The 25,098-nt window shown below is 39.3% G+C and overlaps 1 protein-coding gene and 1 pseudogene across 3 annotated transcripts in view; one reads left to right on the top strand and one right to left on the bottom strand.

Moving 5' to 3' along the window:
- Positions 1–2,115: 2,115 nt before the first annotated feature.
- LOC146665307 (uncharacterized) lies at positions 2,116–9,847 on the top strand (annotated as a pseudogene).
- Positions 9,848–10,334: 487 nt separating this feature from the next.
- insc (INSC spindle orientation adaptor protein) overlaps positions 10,335–25,098 on the bottom strand; it is a 59,290-nt gene continuing 44,526 nt past the window's right edge. For all 3 annotated transcript variants that reach the window (XM_085412911.1, XM_085412910.1, XM_085412909.1), the window contains exons 7-13: positions 24,264–24,389; positions 16,543–16,714; positions 16,089–16,267; positions 15,699–15,765; positions 14,242–14,397; positions 13,272–13,348; positions 10,335–12,307 (exon numbers count right to left, since the gene is read on the bottom strand). In XM_085412911.1, coding sequence (XP_085269037.1) covers positions 12,179–12,307; positions 13,272–13,348; positions 14,242–14,397; positions 15,699–15,765; positions 16,089–16,267; positions 16,543–16,714; positions 24,264–24,389 — 906 coding nt within the window. In that variant the 3' untranslated portion in view covers positions 10,335–12,178. The remainder of the gene's footprint in view (positions 12,308–13,271; positions 13,349–14,241; positions 14,398–15,698; positions 15,766–16,088; positions 16,268–16,542; positions 16,715–24,263; positions 24,390–25,098) is intronic.

The following is a 25,098-nucleotide window of genomic DNA, read 5'->3' on the forward strand; positions in this document are numbered from 1 at the left end:
CAGGAGTGGTGGATCCAAAATGCAGGACTCAGACACAGAAGTTCAACTTAAAGCGCAGCTTTAATGCTGGAAAACCTCTTACTAACTAAACTCACCAAAAGACAAACAAAAACGCTGGTGGACTAAAACACTGAAGCACAAAACACTGAACTGGAAACAAAACACTGGCAACACGGAGGCAAAACACACACAGCTTGTTGAGGGTACGACGCAACACTGACTCAGAGAAACACAGGGACTAAATACACTGGGAAGTAACGAGGAGAATGAGACACAGAAGGAGAGCACAGCTGGGGGAAATTAGAACTGACGAGACAAGCAAAGCAGGACACATTCACATAAGACACGGACCTTCAAAGTAAAACAGGAAGGATCACACAGAGACGCGAACTTGACACAGTGGAGACAGCAACTAAGAAACACAGAGACATAAACCATAAGGCAGAGGACTCTAAGAACCGAGAGACACAGAGGGGAAATCAAACATGCAGACACAGACTTACACAGAACAGAGGGGACATAGAGAAACATGAAGGGCAAGGGATCGAAACTAGAAACTCACACCAAGTACAATAATACAAAAATCACAAAGAACTAAAACGCTGGGTCAGGAGACCCAGGACCCTGACAGTTTTATCACCTCTTCAGGTTGTAAATCATGTTTTTAAAAAGTAACCAAGTAACTAAGTAATTAATTACTTTTGAAAATAAGTAATCAGTAAAGTAACGGGATTACTTTTTACGGAAGTAATCAGCAATTAGTTACTGATTACTTTTTTCACGTAACTTGACCAACACTGTTCATGACACAGGGAATTTTATTAATGTAGCACATTTCAATACATAAAAACTCAAAGTCCTCAGTACAAAAAAAGAAGACATAAAAACAATTAATGGTTCAATGGTAAGCTAAAGTAGCTGTAAGACTTACTATAGGGTTTTTTTTCTCTGTAGTTAGTTAATATGTTAATATTTAAGTCCCTTACATGTACATTTTGGTTTCATCAGCTACTGTACCATTTAGTTTAAACTTTGTTTTGTTTTGTTGAGGTTGCAGAATTTCTTATTTGACTTTTTGGTTTGTGGATTTTTTTTGAAGGTGTAAATTTTGTTTTGGAAAATAGCCTGTTCCTTACCTCTGAGGATGTTCTAGTCTTTTTTTTTTAAGGCTGTTCACTTATGTAATGGTCAAAACCCTATTTTGTCTGAAAACCTGTCTCTTAGAAACTGACTTGTCCTGCAATGCAGTAGAATAAATGTAATATAGGAGTGGGTTAATCATTAAATTCTTAATATACTATTATTGTGTCAATATTCACAGTCTAACAAATCCAACAGCTCTGTTTTATACAGTACATGTGTGAAAATACTTGTACACACACCTGTATAAACCAACAGTCACACATGACCAGATGTCCCCTCCAAGAGGTCATACTCAATCAACAAACCATTCTTAATTTTTAACCAGATAAGTCATTTTAGGGGACAGGATGTTACAGTAGATAAGGCAAAGTTTACTTTTCTGTTTGTGGAAAAGTTTTGGGAATCAGCTGGCAACTGTCTAACTTGGCACGCTGTCATCTAATTGTGTTTTTAATTGGAAAACGTTGATTTAAAGCACATCAAAAAGCAATTCAAATGAGTACCAAAATCTAAATAAAGTAAATTTAAAAAGCTATGGTAGCTTATTTATTTATATAAACTTTGTTAGCATAGCTACCAGAGTTTTTATGGAAGTTAAAAAAATAAATAAATCTTGCTCTTGAAAATATAAATACCCAAGAGAAGAAGAGCGCCTGCTGCCAAGCTAAAACTGTGTCAAACAAACTCTGCCTTGTTAGACATATAAAAACTAAAGGCGATGGATTCTGAGGCTGTTACATGATATGCTCCGTCATAACTGTGGACACAGACAGTTACACAAACGTGGCCTGGCGGTTTGCTACTGTCTGCAGTTATGGGCAGCGATACAGTAAAAACAAATACAGTTCTGTTGCCTGGTCGTCTGTAGGAGAAACAATCTCTCCACAAATTCTCAGAGGTGTTGGATAGAAAGAGGACAGAAGGATCTCCTGTGTGGGGGTGTGTGTATCGGGGTGTGTGGGTTTGGGTGGAATGGAAGACCTAAGTGGAGAGAGCGTGCTGTGGTGGCTTGTAAATGCTGAATGGAGCTCACAGGACCAAAGAGAGGAACGCATGTACTTATATTTGTTCATGTACTTATATGTATTTCTAATGTTGTGGGGGCATTAGTCTGTTTGCAGGGAGACATTGCTGAGATTCAACTACATTCAGTTTTAGGGAACATAGATCGTGGATTCTAGGTCAGTTAGCTTTAGGGTTCCAGCCAATGAATGTAAGTGGGTGTAGTAATCATTTGCTGAAGCACAGCTGAGTGTATTAAAAACTGTAAGGGTGACATCAGGTTTCTGTGTTTTTTTAAAGACAGAATGAAAAACAAAATCAATAATCAAAGTATGTTTCATGTGTGTGCGTATAACCACAGGAACATGCAGCTACTGTATTTGATTGTCTATGCAGTGTGTAAATGAAATACTTTGTAAAGTTTGAGAGTTAAGACATAAAGTGATAAAGTATATATTTAGGCTGCTTCTCAGGATTAAGGATAGGTTTTCTCACAGATATGACCCCTTATCATGCTACAGTTTTGAAAGGCGGGTCTCTGATGGGGTTTTTTTTGTCATTAAAGATTTAATTTCAAGTGTGTGGCAAGAACCAGTAAACATACATGGAAAAAAGGACTCAGACTTGTAAGTGTTTTGGGGGATAGAAAATGCACTCAGCAGTTTTATTCAGCCTCAAAAGTGTTTGAACAGCACCAATGGGGGTGGAAAGCAGCACATTTAATCAGGGTACTTTGTGACTTAAGAAATAATAACAAAATAAGGGTTTCTGTTCCATGCTTCCTCCAGAATTACAGTAAATGCCTCGAAGTCTGATTAGGAAACAGTTTGAAACAAACTTTCAATCACTCTTGAAAATCATACTGTAATCGTGAACAAAGCATATTTCACACCCATGTTGATCTAAGAAGGAGTCTGATGAGCAAAAATGCAGTTATGACTTTACACTGACTAAGTCACTAGAAACTTAAAAGAGCATACTATCAGAGAGAGGACTACTCAAGTCATGGAAACGGGCAGTTAGTGAGTTGAGTGTTATTTTCACATACAGTGCAACAACAGCACTGCTGTACTCTGACGTCACTGGCTGCTTCACAATAACAGTGTACTGGACAGCAAACATTGCTGTAACAGTGTTTGCTGTCCAGTCCATGCTGCCTGTACAGAGATTCATGGGGTCAGGAGGAACAAGGCTTCCAGTATGTAAGCCAAACTTGAGTCTGAATTTTCTGAACTATACCTTTGTTTAAATATGAATTAAAAGACCATGGTGTACATATGTACAAATGTTTATCTCAAAAGTTATTTCACTTCTTATATCTGCTTGGGACTGATGAACTTTTGATTGGAATCAATCTGTGTTTGTGTCTCTCTTGCAAACCAAAGGCACATTGTCTCCAGAGAGATGGTACACTGCTAATTAGTCATTTCAGTCAGAGTAAAACTAAAAATGGACTTTTTCTCAACTTTATGGCAAATGTGTTTCACCGCTCACATACTTGTAAGTATGAAAATATAGCTAAGTTTTATGTTCCTCCAGTGAATAGCCCTATATTCTTTTTAACTTAAACATACTGCCATGAGAAAGAAAAGACTTATATCGACTTTATTTTTTTTCTTTCAAATGACAAAAAAAAAAAGCAAAAAACAAAACAAGTTTTCCTCTGTGTGCAGAGAATTCAGTTCTGAATTCAATTCTGTGTCGCAATACACCTCATGCCTATTTAAGTCCTCGGTTCAGGTTGTGTCAGTTCCTTGTCCCCCTGTCAAGTTGTCACGTCTCCTTCCTTATGTTATATGTGCTCCTTAGTCTGTATTTGCATTTCAGTTGCTTTCTCCAGCTTAGTTCTGCTCTTTATTTTGTTCTGTCAACCTTCAACCTACAATAAAGCAGTTGTCCATTAAGTCAGTCTGCCAAGTCCTGCATTTTGGGCCCTCTCTCTGCCTGTCACACACCTAACATGACACATAGTCTGAGACCAACACAGAACCAGCTTTATGAGAAAATGTTACACCATAGTAGTTTGTAAAACTGCAATTTAAACAACTGAGTCAACTTGCACTTTGCTGTCAGCAGTTAACATTAGCTCTATTTCTCAGGTGCTTGCAATAAGAATTGCTCACTGATGTATGTGTGTGTGTGTGTGTGTGTGTGTGTGTGTGTGTGTGTGTGTGTGTGTGTGTGTGTGTGTGTGTATACATGAATTTAATAAAATTAATAGTTTCAATGAGGGTCCTCTTGAGTTTGGAGGTACAAACATGTTTGCTTATACATTATGTGTTTGCACACACGATGTTCAAGGCAGTTTCTCGCTGCCGGAGTTTCTCCAGTCCCTGAAGACCAGTGCTGTCTTTCTTTCATTCTCTCTCTTCCTCTCTCTCTCTCTCTCTCTCTCTCACACACACACACGCGCGCGCGCGCGCGCACACACACACACACACACACACAGATTCACTCAAATGCATAAATACAGACATAATAAAAACACCCTTTGAAACTAGACTGTAGCTGCTCAAATTTTAATCACCACATTTCATTAATTCATTCCTTTTTCCAGAAGCATGCTGGTCTCCATCCAGTGATTTTGGTGAAAGAAAAAGATTCAAAATGTTAATTTTCTTCTGATGAAAATTAACTTTTGTTTATCTTTTACTTTTACTGTGGAAAATAAATTACAGCACTGAATATGCTGAACATTTTATCAAGGCCACAGGTCTTAAGAAAAAAAAGGAGCTTTTTGAGCCTTGGCTTGGTGTATTTATTTGAGAGTCAGTTACGACCCACACAGGGACCTCCTGCTGTCCCACCTGGCACGCACAAATTAAGGCACACTCAGGCAACAACTGAACAAAAACACAGTGATCCACCAATCATTTTGTAGAACACAAAAGAAAAAAAGGGTTTTGTTTCACCTTGAAGGCCGGTGAAAAAAAAGTTTGCTTGACAGTACATGCTGCCTCATGTTCTTTGATCCTTGCTATTGCACCTAAGAAGCCTCTTTTTTTTCATTTAGCTGAATTTTGAATGGTGCAATGGAAAGTTTCTTTCACTAAAAAATACTACATCAAAAGTGGTCGGCGAGTGGAAAGTTCTCTTTGTCCTATTAAGCGGCAAAAACATAGGGAAAAACTACAATGTGTTTTACATGGGATGGAATTTTTTTCTAAAACTCAACTGAAGCTTTTGAGTAACTCAACTGAAGCAATTCTGTTCATAATTTCCTAGGTGTAGCCAAGTGGCAGAAGGCTTCTGCTTGGGTGGTCAGTGCCCACTCTGGGTTGGAACTGTGGGGGATACTTAAACTTGAGTTCAAGTATCTCAGGGTCTTGTTCACGAGTCAATTTATAGCTTTTTTTTGTTTGTTTTGTTTAGAAACATCAGACGCAGCTCATCAACTCTTAATGTTTACTTCAATTTTTTTGTTGTGCATTTTTTGTGTCAAATTTTTCACAAAATTTAAACACTTTAGGTGTATATATACATTCAACGACACATTTGCATCCAAAAAAGTTGTAATTTCATATTTTTTTTGCAACAGGTTTGAAGTCTAAAGGCTTTTAGTCTTTTCTTCTTTAGATTCTATTTAAACTATTATGAAAAGTTCAGAATTTGACACAACTGTCATTTGTGCCTCAGACAGACTTCCTTTACATACATGTAGTGGTGCCCCTATGTTTAGGATCGCAAATCCTGGTGTATGTCCCCTCACCCCCAAACAGTTGTGGTAGATGGCTGTCCCTCCTAGAGACTGGTTCTGCTGGAGGTTTATTCCTGTTAAAAGGGAGTTTTTCTTTACTACTGTCACCAATTGCTTGCCCATAGGGGATCTTCTGTTGGGCTTTTCTCTATGTTATTGTAGGGTTTTTACCATGCATACTAAGGCACCTTAAGGTAAGATTTGTTGTGATTTGATGCTACATAAATTAAATGTAATTGAACTGGACTGAATTAAAATGTATATTAGGGATCACTCAGATTTTATTTAAAGACATTTTTTCTGATGGGACTCTGCCTCCCAAAGTACCCCTAAATAAAGCAACCACGATTCATCACTGTAAAGACTGATTAATGGATTACTGTGAAATCAATAACGTGCAGATCCAAGTGTTTGCTCATGTAAAACTCTTAAATTCATAATCACAAAACCAACAAAAACAGACGCTGACATACAAAATGTTTTTAGTGGTGAATTACCTTCTGACAAAGTACTTATAACAAAAAGAAAGAGAAGAAAATGCCATTTGCCCACGCGTGATTTGTTTTCATTGCATAACATTTATTCTTGCATTCATTCTGCAGTTTCAAGACACAGAAGAAAATTATGAAAGGGAGCTTCTGCACTGCACACATTCTTGGACATTTTTATGGCATTAAGCTTTTACCCTCCACTGCCTTTGGCCAAAAGTTGCAACCACAAGTGCAGATATTAATTACTCTCAGCGTTGTGGTTGTATTTTAGCAATTAAAATCCCACTGGGTCCTCAAAAGAGGCCAACTGGGGAGTTATCAGTAAACAGGAATATTACTCTTTAATTGGCTGTCCAACAGTGATGGCACTTAAGTCATAATTAGTCGTTATACTCTGAGGTCTATATGTGCTGCAAGATGATACTAATGTGGGATCGTGTGTGTCTCTGTGTGCGTGCGTGTATCGTTGCAGAAATGTTAGCAGTGCATTGACTGAGATAAATAAACAGATACTAATGGTTTTTGTTGATTTAGGTTTTTCTAATGAGCTCATTCAACCAAAGGAATGGTGTAAAACTAGTCTGAAAGTACAAGTCTCTCAACGGCAGCTTGTTTTACTCTGGAAGAGTCATGGAAAGAATGTAGAACTAAAGCTAAAAGTCTGTTGCTGCTGGAAAATTGCAAGTGATGTGAAATTACGTCTCTTGAGTTTAAAAAAAAAAAAAGGTGAATACAGTATCTGTGCTGTCAACAGCAACAACTTAATGTCCACAACATTTTATTGAGACACTTAGTAAAACATTTGGGAAAAGGAAGCCTGTGTAAACCAGACAGCAAATGTGACCACAATTAGAAACACTACAGGTCGATCTGTTGAAAGCTAAATACATTTTTTCTTTCATTGATGCAGCAGAACAGTATGCAAATAACACGCCCTAATAAAGCTGCTAAAAGTACACTTCTAGAGTTACTTTCAGCTGCTCTCTTATTCCTACGATGTGTCCTAAGATGCAGGTTGCACTAAAAACTCATTTTAGTTTTTACACCAGTTGCCCTTCCTAAAGCAACCCTAAAGGGATTTTTGTCTCTGCCCAGGACTGAACCACTGATCTTTTGCTTTACAGGTAAACTGAGCCAAGCATGTTTGTTGGGAAATAGAGATGCAGTGTAGTTGCTGCTCTTGTGCTGTCAATTTTATTATTTCCAAAGCCTTATTAAAAAGCACCTACTGCTATAGTAATCTTACAATTATTTAAAAAAAACACATGGCATTTCATGTTATAGATGGAGACCTTGGGTCTTAGATAGCCTAAGATACAGTTTGTCTAACAACAGAAACAAGATTTCACATTTCTTTATATGCATCTTGAAAATATGCAGACTTGCATCATTTTAATCCCTTGACCAAAAGAAATTATCTACAAAGTTTGGACACATTATTTCTTCCTAATTTGTGAGTTTTGGAGAAGTGAAGTTCTATCAACTTCTGAAAGCATTTTTTTAAAGAAGGAGAAATTTCAATCATTGTTTGCTGAAATAAAAAGAGGAAGACAGAGAAAAAGTTTTCCAAGCAAAAGATGTGACACATAAAATATTCAGGTCTCACGGGAGCCAGAGAGAAGTGTCTTCTTGCATTAGAAGTCCTCTGATCCTTTTCCTTCCCCAAATGCCAGGTGTATATATAGCTATAGTTTGGAAAAGTGTTTAGCATAGTACAAGTGGGGGTACAAATATTTCCATTCCCATTTTTGATGAAAATAGAGATGGATGGTTTGCTGATTTTTTTATTTGTTAATTACCCCCTTAAAAATGTTCAAATTGCTACTGAAAGAAAACAAAAGAATGGCAACAACATACACAGACTACTGAAGATGATGTAGAGGGAGGAAAGTGAAAGTTCAAGAGCTAAGAAACTGAGAAAAACTCTACAAGCTACAATACTTGGTCTCATGATCATGGTCAAACCAAAACAATATCAAAAGAACCTGTGTTTTTTAGGCTGTCTGCTTAGTCCTCCTCTTTATTCATACATATTTCATCAGGTTTCAACAAAGCGAGGCAGGAGCATATTCTATCACAAAAGCCTGTGAACACAGTCCCACGTGTATGCTGGACAACACACATGCGCACACACAAAGCAACTCAATTGTCTCAGTGCTGAGTTGGAGTGTTACAAGTCCAGGCTCAGCATTAGTGCCCTTAGGTGAAAAAGAAGCTACAGTGAAAGCAAGAAGACCCTCAATTGTCTCTCCAAGGAGAGGAAGGCTTATGAAAAAAGCTGAGTGTTTTTTTTATCAAAGGGATGGCAATACAAAGGACACATTTTGCAGATCGACACTCAGACATCTTTTTTCCTATTACTTGGTGTATTTCCCAATCATTAGTGAAAATTTAATGTTTAACTCTTCAATAATAGGGAGGTGTTAGGTCCTTTTTAATGCTATTGTAAATGAATGAATTCTCAAACTTTTGATGACAAGTTTTTCCAACTTGGGAAAAATTCTCTCTCAAAGAGAGACAGCATCACACACTGTTAGAGGTCTGCCTCACCACCACATATTTCAAATACAACAAAGGTTTCTACAGGCAAAAACATGGCTGTCACCTATTGTAGCCAACCTTTACATGGAAGAAGTGGAAAGAAAGGCTCCTGGCTCTTTTAAAGGGAGAGTACCCAGCCACTGGTACAGATATGTAGATGACACCTGAGTGATCAGGACCCTACACCACCAGGCAGAACATGTTCCCTCTAAGCCTGAAGGGGAAAAGAAGGAACACACACATGTAAAGGAAGCGCTTAAGACATGCGGTTATCCTAATTGGGCTTTCATCGAGTCAGCAAAGATGCACAGAAAAGAAGACCAGACACCAGCGAGGGAGGATAAGAAGGACAGACGCAACAACATTGTCATCCCTTATGTAGCCAGTGTATCAGAAAAACTCAGGAGAGTTTTCTCCAAGCACGACATCCCGGTGTATTTCAGACCCAGCAACACGCTCAGACAGAAACTGGTTCATCCCAAAGACAAAACTCCTAAACACAAAATTAACAATGTGGTGTATGCTGTACAGTGCAGCGAGGAATGCTCAGACCTCTACATTGGAGAGACCAAACAGCCACTTGATAAATGCATGGCACAACATAGAAGAGCCACCTCCATGGGACAAGACTCAGCTGTCCATCTGCATCTAAAGGATAAAGGACACTCTTTCAAGGATGCCAATGTTCACATTTTGGACAGAGAGGACAGATGGTTTGAAAGAGGAGTGAAAGAAGCCATCTATGTCCACTGTGAGCGACCATCTTTGAACAGAGGCGGTGGTTTACGACACCAACTGTCTGCCATCTATAATCCAGTTTTGAGATCCCTTCCCAGACGCCCACTCACATCCTGGGCCATCTGACCTCAGGAAATCACATGAGAGGATGGGGCCAGGTTTCACAATGAGCTCACCTGAAACCTTGGCTGATTGTGACCCACACCCATTTTCACTCCTTGGCTCATGTGATTAGGTAGAGGATCATTAGGGGGTCCATTGTCCCTCTCGGTGGACAGGGCTTAAATCTGGGACTCTCCACCATTTGACCCTAGAACTGAAGAAGCTTCTCGGATGAGAGGTGAAACGTCTTCAAGCAATTTAAAGAAGTCCAGACGCTTTTCTTTCCAAGCTCCTTAGACTCTCTCTCAGAGAACTCGGTGGTGCACCGAGGACCAATAGGTAAATCTTTGGATCCACCATCTCTTAGTCTCGTCACTTTGATGTTTCCCTGTGAGCCTCATTCAAAAGCTTTTCACATATCTGGTGTTTTGTTTTTTTGCCTATTTAGCAACAATAGGCAGTACTGTAGTAAAATAGTACTGACATGCCCCTTTTAATTAATTGGCTACATTGTTAGCAGTTACTTACTTGCCCAAGCAGTGTGATAGATTTCTTTCAGGTACGTTTGTGTGGTCTGGTGCGTAAAAGTCTAATATTTACCTTCTTTCAGATCCGCATTTGCTCTCTACCAACTACAGGGGAAATATCTGGTTTGCTAAATAGTCCACAAAGTTTGCGAGCTATCTGTTGTGTTGAGCTGCAGTTTGTTGCTGAGCAGGTGGCGTTAGTGCTTACAGACTTTTGAATGAAAACACCTTGGAATATAATACACTGGATAAACACCTTAAATCCAGGGGTGACATTTGTCTGTAGGTTCTTTAGAAAAGCTTTTATTATTGTTATAAATATATTTATTAAACCTGCTTTATGATTTAAATACACAGTAAACCGTGTCTTCAATAATAGGCTATTAACCAGACATTTGTTTGTATTTATTGTTTAGTGATTTCATTTTCTATAATGATAGATATTATAAATACAGAGCACTCTTAACAGCCCTAAAATTCACAACATCTTGCTCTTGACCTCAGTAAAATGTGATGAAAAGACAGACTGTGGTGCTTCACAACTTATTCTGCTGTTCTGAACTACTGGGCTAAAACATTTCTCTCTTTCTGTGTGGTATACACTCTTGTGCTACCATGTACTGTCATAGCACATAACAGGCACTGACCAAAGACAATTTATTTCTTTGTAACAAAACAGAAGATTTTACAGCATTCAATAAGCGACAGCATTCAAAAATACCAAAATGACCTTCACTAAGGCACTGGCTAAAGCATCTTTTTGGCATCTTTTAACTAAGACACAATGAAGATAGGAGAATTGGGTTCCTTTACATTGCCTGTCTGGGAGCTTTGAAAGATAAATTAACCATGACTGTTAGCGGTTAACCCGTTTCTTAATTAATTAATGGACTTTTTTTTTTCTCTCTGTTAGTTACATGTGTAATTATCACCATAATCCTCAATTAACAATGACCTTGTATTCACTGAGTTGATCAAAAACTCCTCTGTCTGACAGCTCCAGCTTGGTCAAGATTGGCTCATGTAACAGGACAATGATGCCAAGCGCTGCAACAAATCAGCAACAGGATGGCTCAAAAAGGAATGGCTCAAGGCCTTGCAGTGACCCAAAGTCCAGACCTCGACCCAAATTAAATACTGTGGGAGGGACCTTAAGCAAGCTGTGTATAAACAAATGCCTATAGACCAAAACTCCTCCACAATGATTTGACAGACCGATAAGCTCATATTTCAGTCATCCTTTAAGTTATTGCTGCTAGAGTTGTTTCCTATTAAACTAAGCTATTAAATTACAGGGCTGCTTAGTTTACTTAGAAAAACTTTCTTTTTCACATGACTGTAACAAAAGCAAACAAAAACATACACGACAGTGGTAATAATTTACTTACTTAGTTATTTTAAAAAATGGTTGCTCACTGAAAAAGTTTATTATTTGAAGAAGATGAGGATAAAATAAACCAAAACTAAATCTCAGTTCTTAAATGATAGACATTTCAGATTGACAGTTTTCTCTGAAACCTTTTATAGAGTCAAAACGCTTCAGAAACAATGTAAAAAAAATTGCACAGTGGTCAAATTTAAAGCATTTCATTGCATTTTTTTTTTCAAAACGTTTCATCTACTTATACAAATACTTACTGTTATGATTAATGAAATAATGAAATTCTCTGTAGAATAACATGAAATAATGACCCACGTTTTCCTAAAACAACATACATGTTTGTTGCATTTAATCTGAAAACTGAGTTGCACTATGCAACACATTTATACACATTTATATGTCCTCTGCATCTATTCAGCTATTTCCTATTAACTGAACGAGAAATTTAGACTCAAACAAAGCTGTAGTCATGAAACAGATACACTCCTTCAGAACACGCGTGGTTTTGTACTGACAATGAGAGTTCTTCACTCTCGGTGATTTGGTGTGCAGGGGATCATACAAAGCTCTCCTCCATGTTGGAACACAGCAGGAAAGAGTCAACTAGACGTGGTTTGATCAGCTGCTGGTGGTCAGCTGCCTCGATGCTGTCTGGACAGCCTGCTGCCAGCCTCCTCAAAGCAGCCTGAAGACATGCACAGTAAGCGTGTTAGCAAACACACGTACCACACAGACATTCATGTTATCATATCTCATCATTGTGCTGCACATATACAGTAAATATGCAATCATGCATACAGGCAACTGCACATGAATAATATGGCTTGACAACCAAAAAGAAACTTATGCATCCTTACAGTTTCAGCAAGAAACTGTAATGAAAATACCAAATTCAATCCTATAACCTTTACTGGGCTAGAAGTTCTTTAAAATCACCCTGTTTTTTGTTTTTCCCAGTGTCTCGCTTTATTTGAAGAGCGTACAAGTTTTACACGTGATGCCTCTAATCCATTCAGCCACGAGAGCCTCCAACATTTATGTTGAAAATTACAAATGATCTGTCAAAGCTCGGCGTCTTTTGAAGGTAAAACTTCAACATCTACAAACGCGCTACTTAACCCTTGGCCAAAAGGATAAGATGGAATCGCATTAATTTGAATAGACTGAGTGTGGTTACAGTAAAGAAGAAGGCATTTCTCAGCGCAGCGAGGCAGCCCAATTAAGCTCCTGACCATTATGTGCTTCAAATCCCCTCATCAGCCCCAAGATCTGCTCTCAATAATTATGGTCAGAATGATAATGTATGAGCAGAGATATTATTCATGATATGTACATATTTAAACACGCAGCGTCTGAAATGGTGCTTTCTCAGCGTGGCTTGGAGAGGATAAGGTTGATATATTTTCCGCTTTTTAAAAATTGCCTTTTAAATGTAATTAAATAGGACAATATTAGGAGCACTGATTGTGGGCCTGTGGTGTATTGCACTTACTTTTACCGCTGAAAATGTATAGTATATTAGGAGTCAAATTTAAATAGGCAGTTTGTGAGTTTGAATGATGTATTTGTATTCAGTACACAGAATAATTTACACATATGTAAAGGTTTGTATGTGCACACACAAATAAAAACACACGGTTTACACCTACCAGGCAAGCCACCAGCACAGAGTCACTGTTATTTCTCTCAGTAGGGGAGCGACACAGCTCAATAAGGCGAGGAACAGCTAAAGACAACAGAGGAACATTTCAGTTAGCAGCTTGTCCAACTCTTTGATGTCAAACAGAGCAACTGTAGCTGTGTGTTGTAGACTTCTGGGTAAAAGTCTTTTTTAGCATTCTGTGATCAATAAATTGAATACCACCCCTTTAAAAAAGAAGAGAGATTCAGTCGCTCTGTCACTTCTGATACAGACTATGAAACATGTAACTTTTTCAAATTCAGATTAAAGGATTCAGAAAAATCAGCTATGCAGAATAACATATGTACAACCAATACTCTTAAATTATTTCCGTCTGGTCTATCAGGCATTTTTTTTAAAGAGTATTGATTATGAGGATTTGACATCCAACTAATATCTTTATGTGGCCAAAATCATTTTTACTTATGTCAGTCAAAACCAGCTGATCATCTGATTACGGTAGTGGCTTTACGTTGCAAAATAAACCTCTCTGAGGCAACTGTTGTGAATTGGCGCAATGTAAAATAGATTTTATTGAATTGCATAAATGCATATGTTTGTATTAAGATGGTTGCATAAATATACAAAAAAAACAAAAAACAGACTTTTTTTTTCCGTTTTAAAAGCTACAAAACTGATAAAACGGAAACAAAATACTTTCCATTTTCCTACTGTCTGTCTGTGACCCTCTAGTGGCCACCGACAGACTTACAGCACTTATGTGTGCGTGTGTGTGTTTTATATATTAGTTTACTTATGCCAGATGTGTGGATTGGACGTGTGTGTCTTTTGGAACATTTAACAATTTTTTTAATTAAATACACATATCACCTTGTACAAAATGCATTTCATTTACTTCTTTTGTACATTTTGTACAATGCGATATTTAATAAGTAAGATAATTGTTAAGTGTTCCAAAAGACACAAAGCCTCACTACCTTTAAGCTGGATAGCTGTTTGGGCCACATCAGGGTCTCTGCTCAGTCGGGCCAGTGTGACGGCAGCTTTCTGCTGGACACGCTCACAGGCAGCGCCCTCTGATGGACTGGAAGAGGATGGTTTTTCTCCCAGCAACAGTAGCAGTCTTTCTATACCTTGAATATATAATATTCAGCACAGATTAGCCAGGCAGGAAAATAACACATAGGAACCAGCAAAATGTAAAATGTAATATAAGAGCAGGAACAAAACAACACATTTAGAGAGACTTGAGAGTTTCCAGACAAAAAGTTACACAAGAGTCAAGGTTTCAAGTGAAAAAGAAAGAAGCAAAACTTTCTACACATGCCTGTGAGAAAGGATATAGAAAAAGTGCAGTTAGTATAATAAAGAAAAAAATTACTGAAGGCAGTCAGTCAGCCCTTCAGCCAGTTATTGTTAAATAATATTTCAAAATTATTCTGAAAAATAAGTTATAAGGCTAACACCCTAAGGGCAATGCTATAATTCAAAGGCCAAAACTCATAAAGTGACATTGAGAGATAATAAATCTAAATCATTTTTAGCTGCTTAATATATGATAAAAATGTTTTGTTACAAAAACAATCAGATTTTTTTTTTCACTGAGGTGCTCGTATGAAAAATAAAATCAAACTGGCCTTAATGAGCAGAAAAAGAGACTGAAACTGCCAACCTTCGATAGTGTGAGACTGAGACAGTGACTCAGACACATCTATCTATCTCACTCTTTTATAGTGTAAGAAGTACAGAGCCAGTGGAATACGTTAAACAGAAAAAGGAAAAGAGTTTGAAAAAATACAAATGGGAATGATGAAAGGATTACAAAATGATACAAAACACATATTATCTCTATGTAACTCTATTTAACAAATAATACCTCTTTAATAAAAATATATTTTTTTTTATGTTCAATGTCTGATGTTTTCAGCTCTTCTAAGCTAGTTCACAGAAATTAAAGTGATGCTGCCCTCCTGAGGAATAAAAAAGAATTACACTGAAGCGTCTCACTTTTACTTTCATCTAGTCAGCAGTTTGGTAGTTTCCACTACCATTAATTTAATTTAAAGTTTTATATTCATTTTGGAGGTTTAGTGGAGTATTAAGTTTAAAGGAGTTCCTAATATTTGAACCCTCTTAGGGACAAGAGGTGGGCGAAACAAATGTGTAAGAATGCTCCAGTCCAGTACAACAACACTAACCATCAGTATAAATTATCACCTTTTTGAAAACATTAGCAAAAACTGAAAATGTAGAGGCTTCATTAAAGGAGAGTTTATTTCAGAGCTGCTGTAATAGAGTGCATTAGATTTTACAGGTGTACCTAATGAAGAGGCCCGTGAGTGTATTACCTTGATTAAACTGCAGTGTAGCCAGGGAAAAAAATCCCAAATATGGGTAAAAAGGAATAAAAAGCTATAGTTAGAAAACAGACTACCTTGTTCTTGCAGGACTTCAGATGCGCATTGCTCTAAGACAGACAGGTTTGCCAAGATTGTCACCACCTACGATTTAACAAAAACAAAATGATTAAAGGTCTGGCAAAGAACTATAGTTGAGAGCACTGCTTAAAAACAGGTTGATTTTTGCATTATTGTTAGTAATAGTGTAATTATATAGTATGTTTGCTTTTATGTGACACTTAGGGTAAGAAAAACATTGCATACATGTGTGTGAATGTGAGAGTGAATGAATAGTGGCATTGTAAAGCGCTTTGGGTGCCTTGAAAAGCGCTATATAAATCCAATCCATTATTATTATTATTATTATTATTATTATTATGTGACACTTAGAGTAAGAAAAACATTGCATACATGGAAACATGTACCTGGTCTTTGGAGTAGGGTGTGTCAACTCTCTGGCGGTCTTTGCAGGCCTGAAGTAAGATGTGGATGGCATTAAGCTGCAGGAGGATCTCACAGGCCATGCTGTCGAAGAAGGTGATATTGGCCAAGGCAGCCGACGCCAGGAGGAACACTTCCCCACAGGATGCGGTCTCACACAACTCTGAGAGAAAAAAAAGACGTAACGTACCAAACTGCAGGGGTATTATTAATACACTGTAACATCCAAAATGCAAGTAAAGCAAACCACAAAATATACGACTGATCCCCTCTCTTGTTTAGAGTTTTATAGAGGTTTAAAAGAAATTCAGTAAGGTAGTAAAGTTTAGCCTCGTGCTAAAACAATCACGTACTCATAATTTTCTATGAAATCAAAACAACTTTTTCCTCCTATAAATCAGTGGTCAGGGTGAGGTCATCACCACTGCGTCCACTCACTGATGAGCGCCGTGACAATGTCGTGCATGCTCTCCAGGAAGCTGGCGAGGTGCTGAGTGGATGTGTGGTGAGGCGAAGTGATCTGAGCTACAACAGCTGCCGCTTCAGCTCTGGCTGCCTCCACGCTGCTGTCATCAGTCAAGATGTCTGCCAGGCACAGGATCCCGTCCACCTATTAGACATACAGCAGGGACTGTTTTACTGCTGCAGTGGAAACACGCAGTCATATTCTTTTCATACTCACTTATTTGTCTTATTTCTTTTATTCCAAAATTGCGCGCAAACAGAAATATAGCTGCTCGGCGAATGGGGAAACTATGTACATGTACTTTATTTCACTGTGAGACAAGAGGTTTTAACTGATGGTTTATCGTCACATGATATACAGTGGCCTGCGTCATCTTTGGTCTCACACGGTAGCACGTTAACCTTGATCGTAAACAGCTTAGACTAACAAAATGTAAAGGATATGGATTCATTACTAACATTTCATTAAAGGTTCTATTTATTAGAATTTGGTTCAGGATCAGGCACTGGCAAAACAACACAGATGCGAGGAAAACTCAAACATGTTGAATCCTCAATGTGGTTCTTAAAACCCATTTCTGATTCCTAAGCTGAAGAGCTTCAACTAACAACACATTTGCAGTGGCTGTCCAGACGGACAGTGACGTTTCCATGGTATCAGCTTGACTAAAGCCAGCACCTCTCCCCATAAAGCCATCAATATTTTAAAAACACCACTTCCTTTTAATGGCCAACTACTAGAGTTAATGTGCTGCTGTGAAACTTGTATATCTGACTGGCATCGACCCAGAGTGTGTGCATCATCGGTGAGGAAGTAAGGGAGGAACTCAGAGTTATAGGAGAGAAGGAAGTACTCATCCCTATAAACAAAACTTTTCTTGTGGGCATGAGGTCATGTATTGATTTAATGTATGCTCCAATGAATTTGTGTTTGCTTATTTGTTTGTACGTGGCTGTAAGACTGTAGAGGAACGAGGAAATAAAGAGGTAGGACAGGTTTCTATCCACTTGGGGGCAGTGTTGATCAGTTCATGCAAACATTGCTACTGATGTTAGCGGCTACTCCGCAAATCTCTGCAGTAGTTTTGAACAAATTTTTCATATCTGTAAGACTTGAAAGTCAGAGGATACTGTGAAAAAAGTCAGAACTACAAGTTAAACGTTTTAATCATACTTGAATTTATGCACGGGAAAACTGCAGTATTCTAAACATCAGCTACTTTAGAGTTTGCAGTCATTTTTCAATCATAGCTTTTGTTGCCATTCATGATAAAACAAATTTGCTCGCTGTCACTCCTGAAAACAGTTTACACAAGTTTGCAGACGGATATCTCGAGTGGAGCACTCAGCCAGCCACACCTGTCAGTCATACCTGCTGACGAGCATCAACGCACCAAGCTTCACAGGGCAATTCCCTATTTTTGTCTCTGTGGACGTCAGCAGCACTGTGCCAGCGCGACCTACTGACGTGGAACAATCTACTCTCTACACCTCCGTTCATCGACTGCTCCCCTGTCCCCTCTTCCCTAACTCCTCCTCCTCGCTAAAATAGGATGATCCCCAGCTCCTCGTCTATCAGACCAGAGGATGTGTCTCATTTATCATCAGGATCAATGACAAATAACTTTCCTTCTTTACTAGGAATATTAAAAGAAATAGTTTAAGACACCTGCTCACAGTTTGAAGTGTTTCTGTGGTAGATCCCTGCTGTGACTGAGATCACGGAAAGGACATACTGTAGAACCGAGAGAATTTCATAAGGTCTTGGTGCTGCAATAGCCAACTTCGTGCTAAATCTCCTGGTACAACCCTACACACTGAAAAAAAAGATTCTTTACCATCAATAAAGATGAAGGAATACTTTCAAGTAAAATGCAAGTGAAATAAAAGTGTTATTTATTGAAATAATGTATCACTAAGGAAATATGCTTGGTATAAATTAATGTATACCAATCAAGTAAATTTCCTTTTACCAAATTCCAAGACTTTAACACTTTAGAACAGCGGTCCCCAACCTTTTTTGCGCCACGGACCGGTTTATGCCCGACAATATTTTCACGGACCGGCCTTTAAGGTGTCGCGGATAAATACAACAAAATAAAACTAGTACCGGTACCGAAAAAAAAAAGATTTATTCATAACACACGTGAAAAGACCCAGGAAAACCAAGTTAACGATAAAAACGATAACAAAATAATGCTGAAAACCGATAAAAACCCTGAAAACCATACATTTCACACCTGAGCCTCAACTCTCGCGGCCTGGCACCAAACGACTCACGGACCGGTACCGGTCCGAGGCCCGGGGGTTGGGGACCGCTGCTTTAGAATGTGCCTATGTAAAAGAATTACATGGAACATTTTCAGTAATCAGGTTAGTTAAAGTCAGCATTTTGGGCATAAAATATTTTTCGAGTGTGGCCACTGCTTATTGAACTCTTATTTGAAATTTTACGAGTGTGGGTTGAAACCTTCACTTTCAGTCAGTTAAATATCGCACTGACCCATGCTCTCTGCCCACGATGCAAAGCTGTTCCTTTTCTTTGTTCATTGAGCATATCTTTTCTGAATCAATAACCAACCTTGCCTTTCCTGAATTCACCTGGAAATGTTATGATTACATAATCATCCGGTTGGGGATAAAACTAAGAAGTATAGCCACCAGTGAGCACTGCAGATGCGTTATGGGCCCCCTTTATTTGATCCTTCAACGGTGACAGTTGTGTTTCTCAAGCCTGAGCGAATCGCCAGTGAGCGGTTGGTAGCGTAGACTTGCCTGACAGCTTTTCCCCCTGGAAGAGGCTGCTAATCTGGGGCGGACTTTGGTTCCCATTAAAGAGTTTTCATGCACGGATGATTCATGCTGTCCCAGCTGCTCTATATGTGAACAGACACCATTGTGGCATCATTATTCACTGCAATCAGGTTATATTTGTCTTTCTGTAAACGCTCGTCCCACACAGGTGCGTCTGTTGTTTATTTTGGTTGAATTCTCCATAGAGAATGAACAAGGACGAACAAAGATGGATGTATCGTTAGTCTTTCCTCTGCCTGTCTCACATTATTTCCTACACACACACACACACACACACACATTCATGAGTTATATTTTGGTGTATTCGCTATATAATTTTTCCAGAAGAGCAAAACATGTACCTTGCTTACGCACCCCCCTCACCTACGCAATATAACATTTCCTCAGCTTTAAATTACACAGCAGTGTTTAATAGTAGGTCCTCGGCTCTGAGGTAACTGGAGCTAGTGAGCTCATTCATGAAAATTTAATCAAGTAAATAAGAAAAGTGCGCAGCTCAGCTACTGTTGTTGAAAGTTTACTCCCTAAAAATACAGGCAGTTGTTCAGGAGTCAGAAATGGACTTGTGAAGAATGAAAAGCTGCCACATGAATATCAATTATTTACTGTGAGACACAATGCTGTTGCTGTTAAATTTGGAACTGACTGACAGCTTCCACATTTCATTTTGCAACTGAGAGCAGCCAAATGTAGAAACCAGCAGCAGTATGTTTATACTCTTTACCTGAGGTGAGTCTCACATGGCCCAGCAGTAATGAGCAACATTTTTAGGGAATGTAATTTTAATTACTGCTAAACACTAGCACCATCAGCAATGACACCACCTCATGTGTCTTGCATGAAGCATTAACTATATATATATATGTTTACATTTTCACCTGTGAAAATAAACTATACATACATAGATATACATATATACATATAGATATACATATATACACATACATACATATATACACACACACACACACACACACATATATACACACACACACACACACACACACACACACACATATACACACACACACACACACACACACACACACACACACACACACACACATATATACACACACACACATATATACACACACACACACACATATATACACACACACACATATATACACACACACACACACATATACACACACACACACACATATATACACACACACACATACACACACACACACACATATATACACACACACACATATATATACACACACACACACACATATACAAAAAAAAAACACCCAGCACGCCCCTGCGGGCGGTTTATCCTTCAAGCTCGGGTCCTCTACCAGAGGCCTGGGAGCTTGAGGGTCCTGCGCAGTATCTTAGCTGTTCCCAGGACTGCGCTCTTCTGGACAGAGATCTCCGATGTTGTTCCCGGGATCTGCTGGAGCCACTCGCCTAGCTTGGGAGTCACCGCACCTAGTGCTCCGATTACCACGGGGACCACCGTTACCTTCACCCTCCACATCCTCTCGAGCTCTTCTCTGAGCCCTTGGTATTTCTCCAGCTTCTCGTGTTCCTTCTTCCTGATATTGCTGTCATTGGGAACCGCTACATCGATCACTACGGCCGTCTTCTTCTGTTTGTCTACCACCACTATGTCCGGTTGGTTAGCCACCACCATTTTGTCCGTCTGTATCTGGAAGTCCCACAGGATCTTAGCTCGGTCATTCTCCACCACCCTTGGGGGCTTCTCCCATTTTGACCTCGGGACTTCCAGGTTATACTCGGCACAGATGTTCCTGTACACTATGCCGGCCACTTGGTTATGGCGTTCCATGTATGCCTTGCCTGCTAGCATCTTGCACCCTGCTGTTATGTGCTGGATTGTCTCTGGGGCATCTTTACACAGCCTGCACCTGGGGTCTTGCCTGGTGTGATAGACCCCAGCCTCTATGGATCTTGTACTCAGAGCTTGTTCTTGTGCTGCCATGATTAGTGCCTCTGTGCTGTCTTTCAGTCCAGCTTTGTCCAGCCACTGGTAGGATTTCTGGATATCAGCCACCTCCTCTATCTGCCGGTGGTACATACCGTGCAGGGGCCTGTCCTTCCATGATGGTTCCTCGTCTCCCTCCTCTTTCTTAGGTTTCTGCTGCCTGAGGTATTCACTGAGCACTCGGTCAGTTGGGGCCATCTTCCCAATGTATTCTTGGATGTTCCTTGTCTCATCCTGGACTGTGGTGCTGACACTCACCAGTCCCCGGCCCCCTTCCTTCCGCTTAGCGTACAGCCTCAGGGTGCTGGACTTGGGGTGAAACCCTCCATGCATGGTCAGGAGCTTTCTTGTCTTTATGTCAGTGGCTTCTATCTCCTCCTTTGGCCAGCCTATTACCCCAGCAGGGTACCTGATCACGGGCAGGGCGTATGTGTTGATGGCCCGGATCTTGTTCTTACCATTCAGCTGACTCCTCAGGACTTGCCTGACCCTCTGCAGGTACTTGGTGGTTGCAGCCTTTCTAGCGGCCTCTTCATGGTTCCCATTTGCCTGCGGGATCCCCAGGTACTTGTAACTGTCCTCTATGTCTGCAATGTTGCAGACATAGAGGACAGACATATATATATATATATATATATATATATATATATATATATATATATATACATACATATACATACATACATACATACATACATATATATATATATATATATATATATATATACATACATACATACATACATACATACATACATACATATATATATATATATATATTAGGGGTGCAACGATACACAAAATTCACGGTTCGGTTCGGTTCGATACTTTGGTGTCACGGTTCGATATTTTTTCGATACAAAAAAAATGTTCATGCCTTTTTAATTTGTCATTTATTAAAATTATAAATATATATTTTAACTCAAAAGTACAGTTTTTAAATTTAACCCTAACCCTTGTGCGTGTTTTTTATTTTGACAGCGAATGCGCACCTGCGGACCACTTATGTGCAGCCCTGGTTATTTAGCTCGTCATATTGCAGCCACAGAAATTCTTTTGTCCATGAAACCATAAAGCTGCACTTTCTTTTTGCCTTATAGTCTGATTTGTCATAACTTCTCCGTTTTGTGGTAAGCTTTTCTTTGGCTGTCACTTCTTCACCCTGACCTGTCTTATTTGGCTCAGCAGAACTAAAATATATATCTGTCTGTGAAGGTCATCATAGTCAAATATATATCCTGCTGCTTTTACGCACACTCACATAAGCTCAGCGATTCTCTGCGCGATCAACCTCTCACATGTTTAAGCTTGCTGCGGGAGATTTCACTTGTCATGTTTGCATAGTAAGCTAACAATTAATAAGACGATGTCAGAGGAATTGGTGCACAAATTATCATCACTCACAGATCAGTGCTGTCATTGCAAAGTGAAAGCAAAAAAACAAGCGCAAATTCAAACGCGACTTCAATATGTCACATATTGACAGTGGCTCACCGATGCCAATGACATAATTACCCAGCTACATTTCTGAAAGAATGCAAAAGCATTGACATATATTTTTCCTTTCTACAATAGCCCAACGGGCAGGGCAGAGATAGATTTTGGTAGCCCGACTGGAAAAATCGCTAGCCCCGGGACGTCGGGCTAGCGATATTGCAAGCCCTGTATCTGATTGAGGAATCACTCATCTTTGGAAAAAGAGAGTTTATTACAGAGAAATGTCTCTTTCCAAAATAAAAGCTATACTATCCGCTTCTTCTGGGCTATATTCTCAGCAGCATATTAAACATATAAGGAGAATCATGTGCTAACAGCTGTCTAAATGACTCGGCTAAAGTTAGTAGCATGCTTGTTGTTTTTGTCTTTGCACTAGGATGATGTCGGTGTAAATGTGCAGTCATATTCGTTGTGTTCCCACTAGTGCTTTCAGGTTAATCTCGTTGAAATGACCTTAACGCCACAACACGCAAATCTCCGTTAACGAGCTACCGCCTATCGCTCTGTGCATGGGGCTAGACGGCCAACACGTTAACGAGCTAACTGCGCTAACACACTAGCTCCCACCCATGTAATTGAGCATTGCATGGCACATCCAACATACTGTTTTACTTTAGTGCATGACTCGCTTACCTTCAGGGTCATACGTCACATGAAAACCAAAATAATTCCAAACGCCAGATCTGAATGAGGGTGCGGGAGGTCCATGTTGTAAGGAGAGCTTAACTTCTGTCTCGCTAGCTTGCCCTGCGCTCTTCCTTCTGACAATGCTGTCTGTGTTGAGCGCTCAGTGAATCTGCGTTCGACTACTCCGCCTAGGCTGCACTGTCGAGCCTAGGCGGAGTAGTCGAACGCAGATTCACTGAGCGCTCAACACAGACAGCATCGTCAGAAGGAAAGTTGATAAAATAAATTAAAAATTTTGTATTGTTCGATACATATGCGTACCGAACCGAAAGCACTGTATCGAACGGTTCAATATCGATACGAATATCGTTGCACCCCTAATATATATATATATATATATACATACACATATAACCTTGCAGTCATATCTTACTGCTGACTTACAACTTCAGCCAAACATCATCTGGCTGGACTGGAGCTACTCACGGTTTTTACTGGATTTATTTTATTGACTTACTTTTACTCCAGACTGATGTAATCTCTCACTCCCCTTATATCTTAAATACGTGCGTGTACCCATTTTTGTTTATTACTTGAAAGTCTGGAAATAGTGCCTCATGCATGTGAGGTACATGTGCTATTCTTCCCCACTTTATTTGATTTGTTCATTCTAACCACAAACTAATGACAAATTTCCTTTGGGGCCACCTTTACTTATTCACAGTTTATCTGTAAATCGCTGCACACCCTTATACACATACATGTGTACCTGAGTGTGTAAGGCGGAGAATTTTACCTTTTCCAGTTGGTTAATGCCTTCCTCCACACAGCAGATGGAGGCCACTGTTCTTAAAGCGTGTGCGTAGAGATCTCTGAAGCGGTCCTGTCTGCAGATCTTAAACAGGGCTACCACAGCTCCTTCCTGTAGGAAAAGAAAACGTGTTATTTTAATATTTAAGTCTAAGGAGAAAAGTGCACGCTTGTATGTGCACTCATGTTATTCAGTGCCACATTCAGGTCCCACAATAGCATCATCTGTTCGGTGAGTCTTGATCAGGGGAACAAGCTAAAGCTACTAAGTCATTGTAAAAAAGAACTTTAAAAATGTAATACATTTACGAAACCAATGTTTCACAAATGCTTTGTGAAAGTTGCAAAACAAGAATATATAAACAATAAAAACTGTTTATCTAGACTCATGTGAGACTGGATGATCATTATGATTATTAATCATTATCATCCATCCATCCATTCTCTTCCGCTTGGGGGGGCTGAAGCCTATCCCAGCTGTCTCAGGGCGAAAGGCAGGGTAGACCATGGACAGGTTGGCAGTCTGACACAGGGCTTAATCATTATCACTTGGTTTATTTCTGCTAAGTGTAAATGCAGAAGCTGTTCACATGACGGCTGGTATAAACTTTATATTTCAACAAGACAATCCTAATTCAGTTGATTCAAAACAAGGACCTTCTTGCCGTGAGGCAACAGTCCTTTTTTTGCTTAAAGTCTATCCTGAGTTTCTAAATTTGTCAGTGGGACACTTTACTATTTTTCAAAGCATTAGTGAATGTGGGACAAAAATTGGTAAAACATTCAGAGTCCAACTTGCAACTTTCACAGGCCTGACATTA

This window comes from Rhamphochromis longiceps, linkage group LG7 (genome assembly GCF_057381845.1).
Source record: "Rhamphochromis longiceps isolate RC_006_pf linkage group LG7, R_longiceps_female_GT1.1, whole genome shotgun sequence".
NCBI lineage: Eukaryota > Metazoa > Chordata > Actinopteri > Cichliformes > Cichlidae > Rhamphochromis > Rhamphochromis longiceps.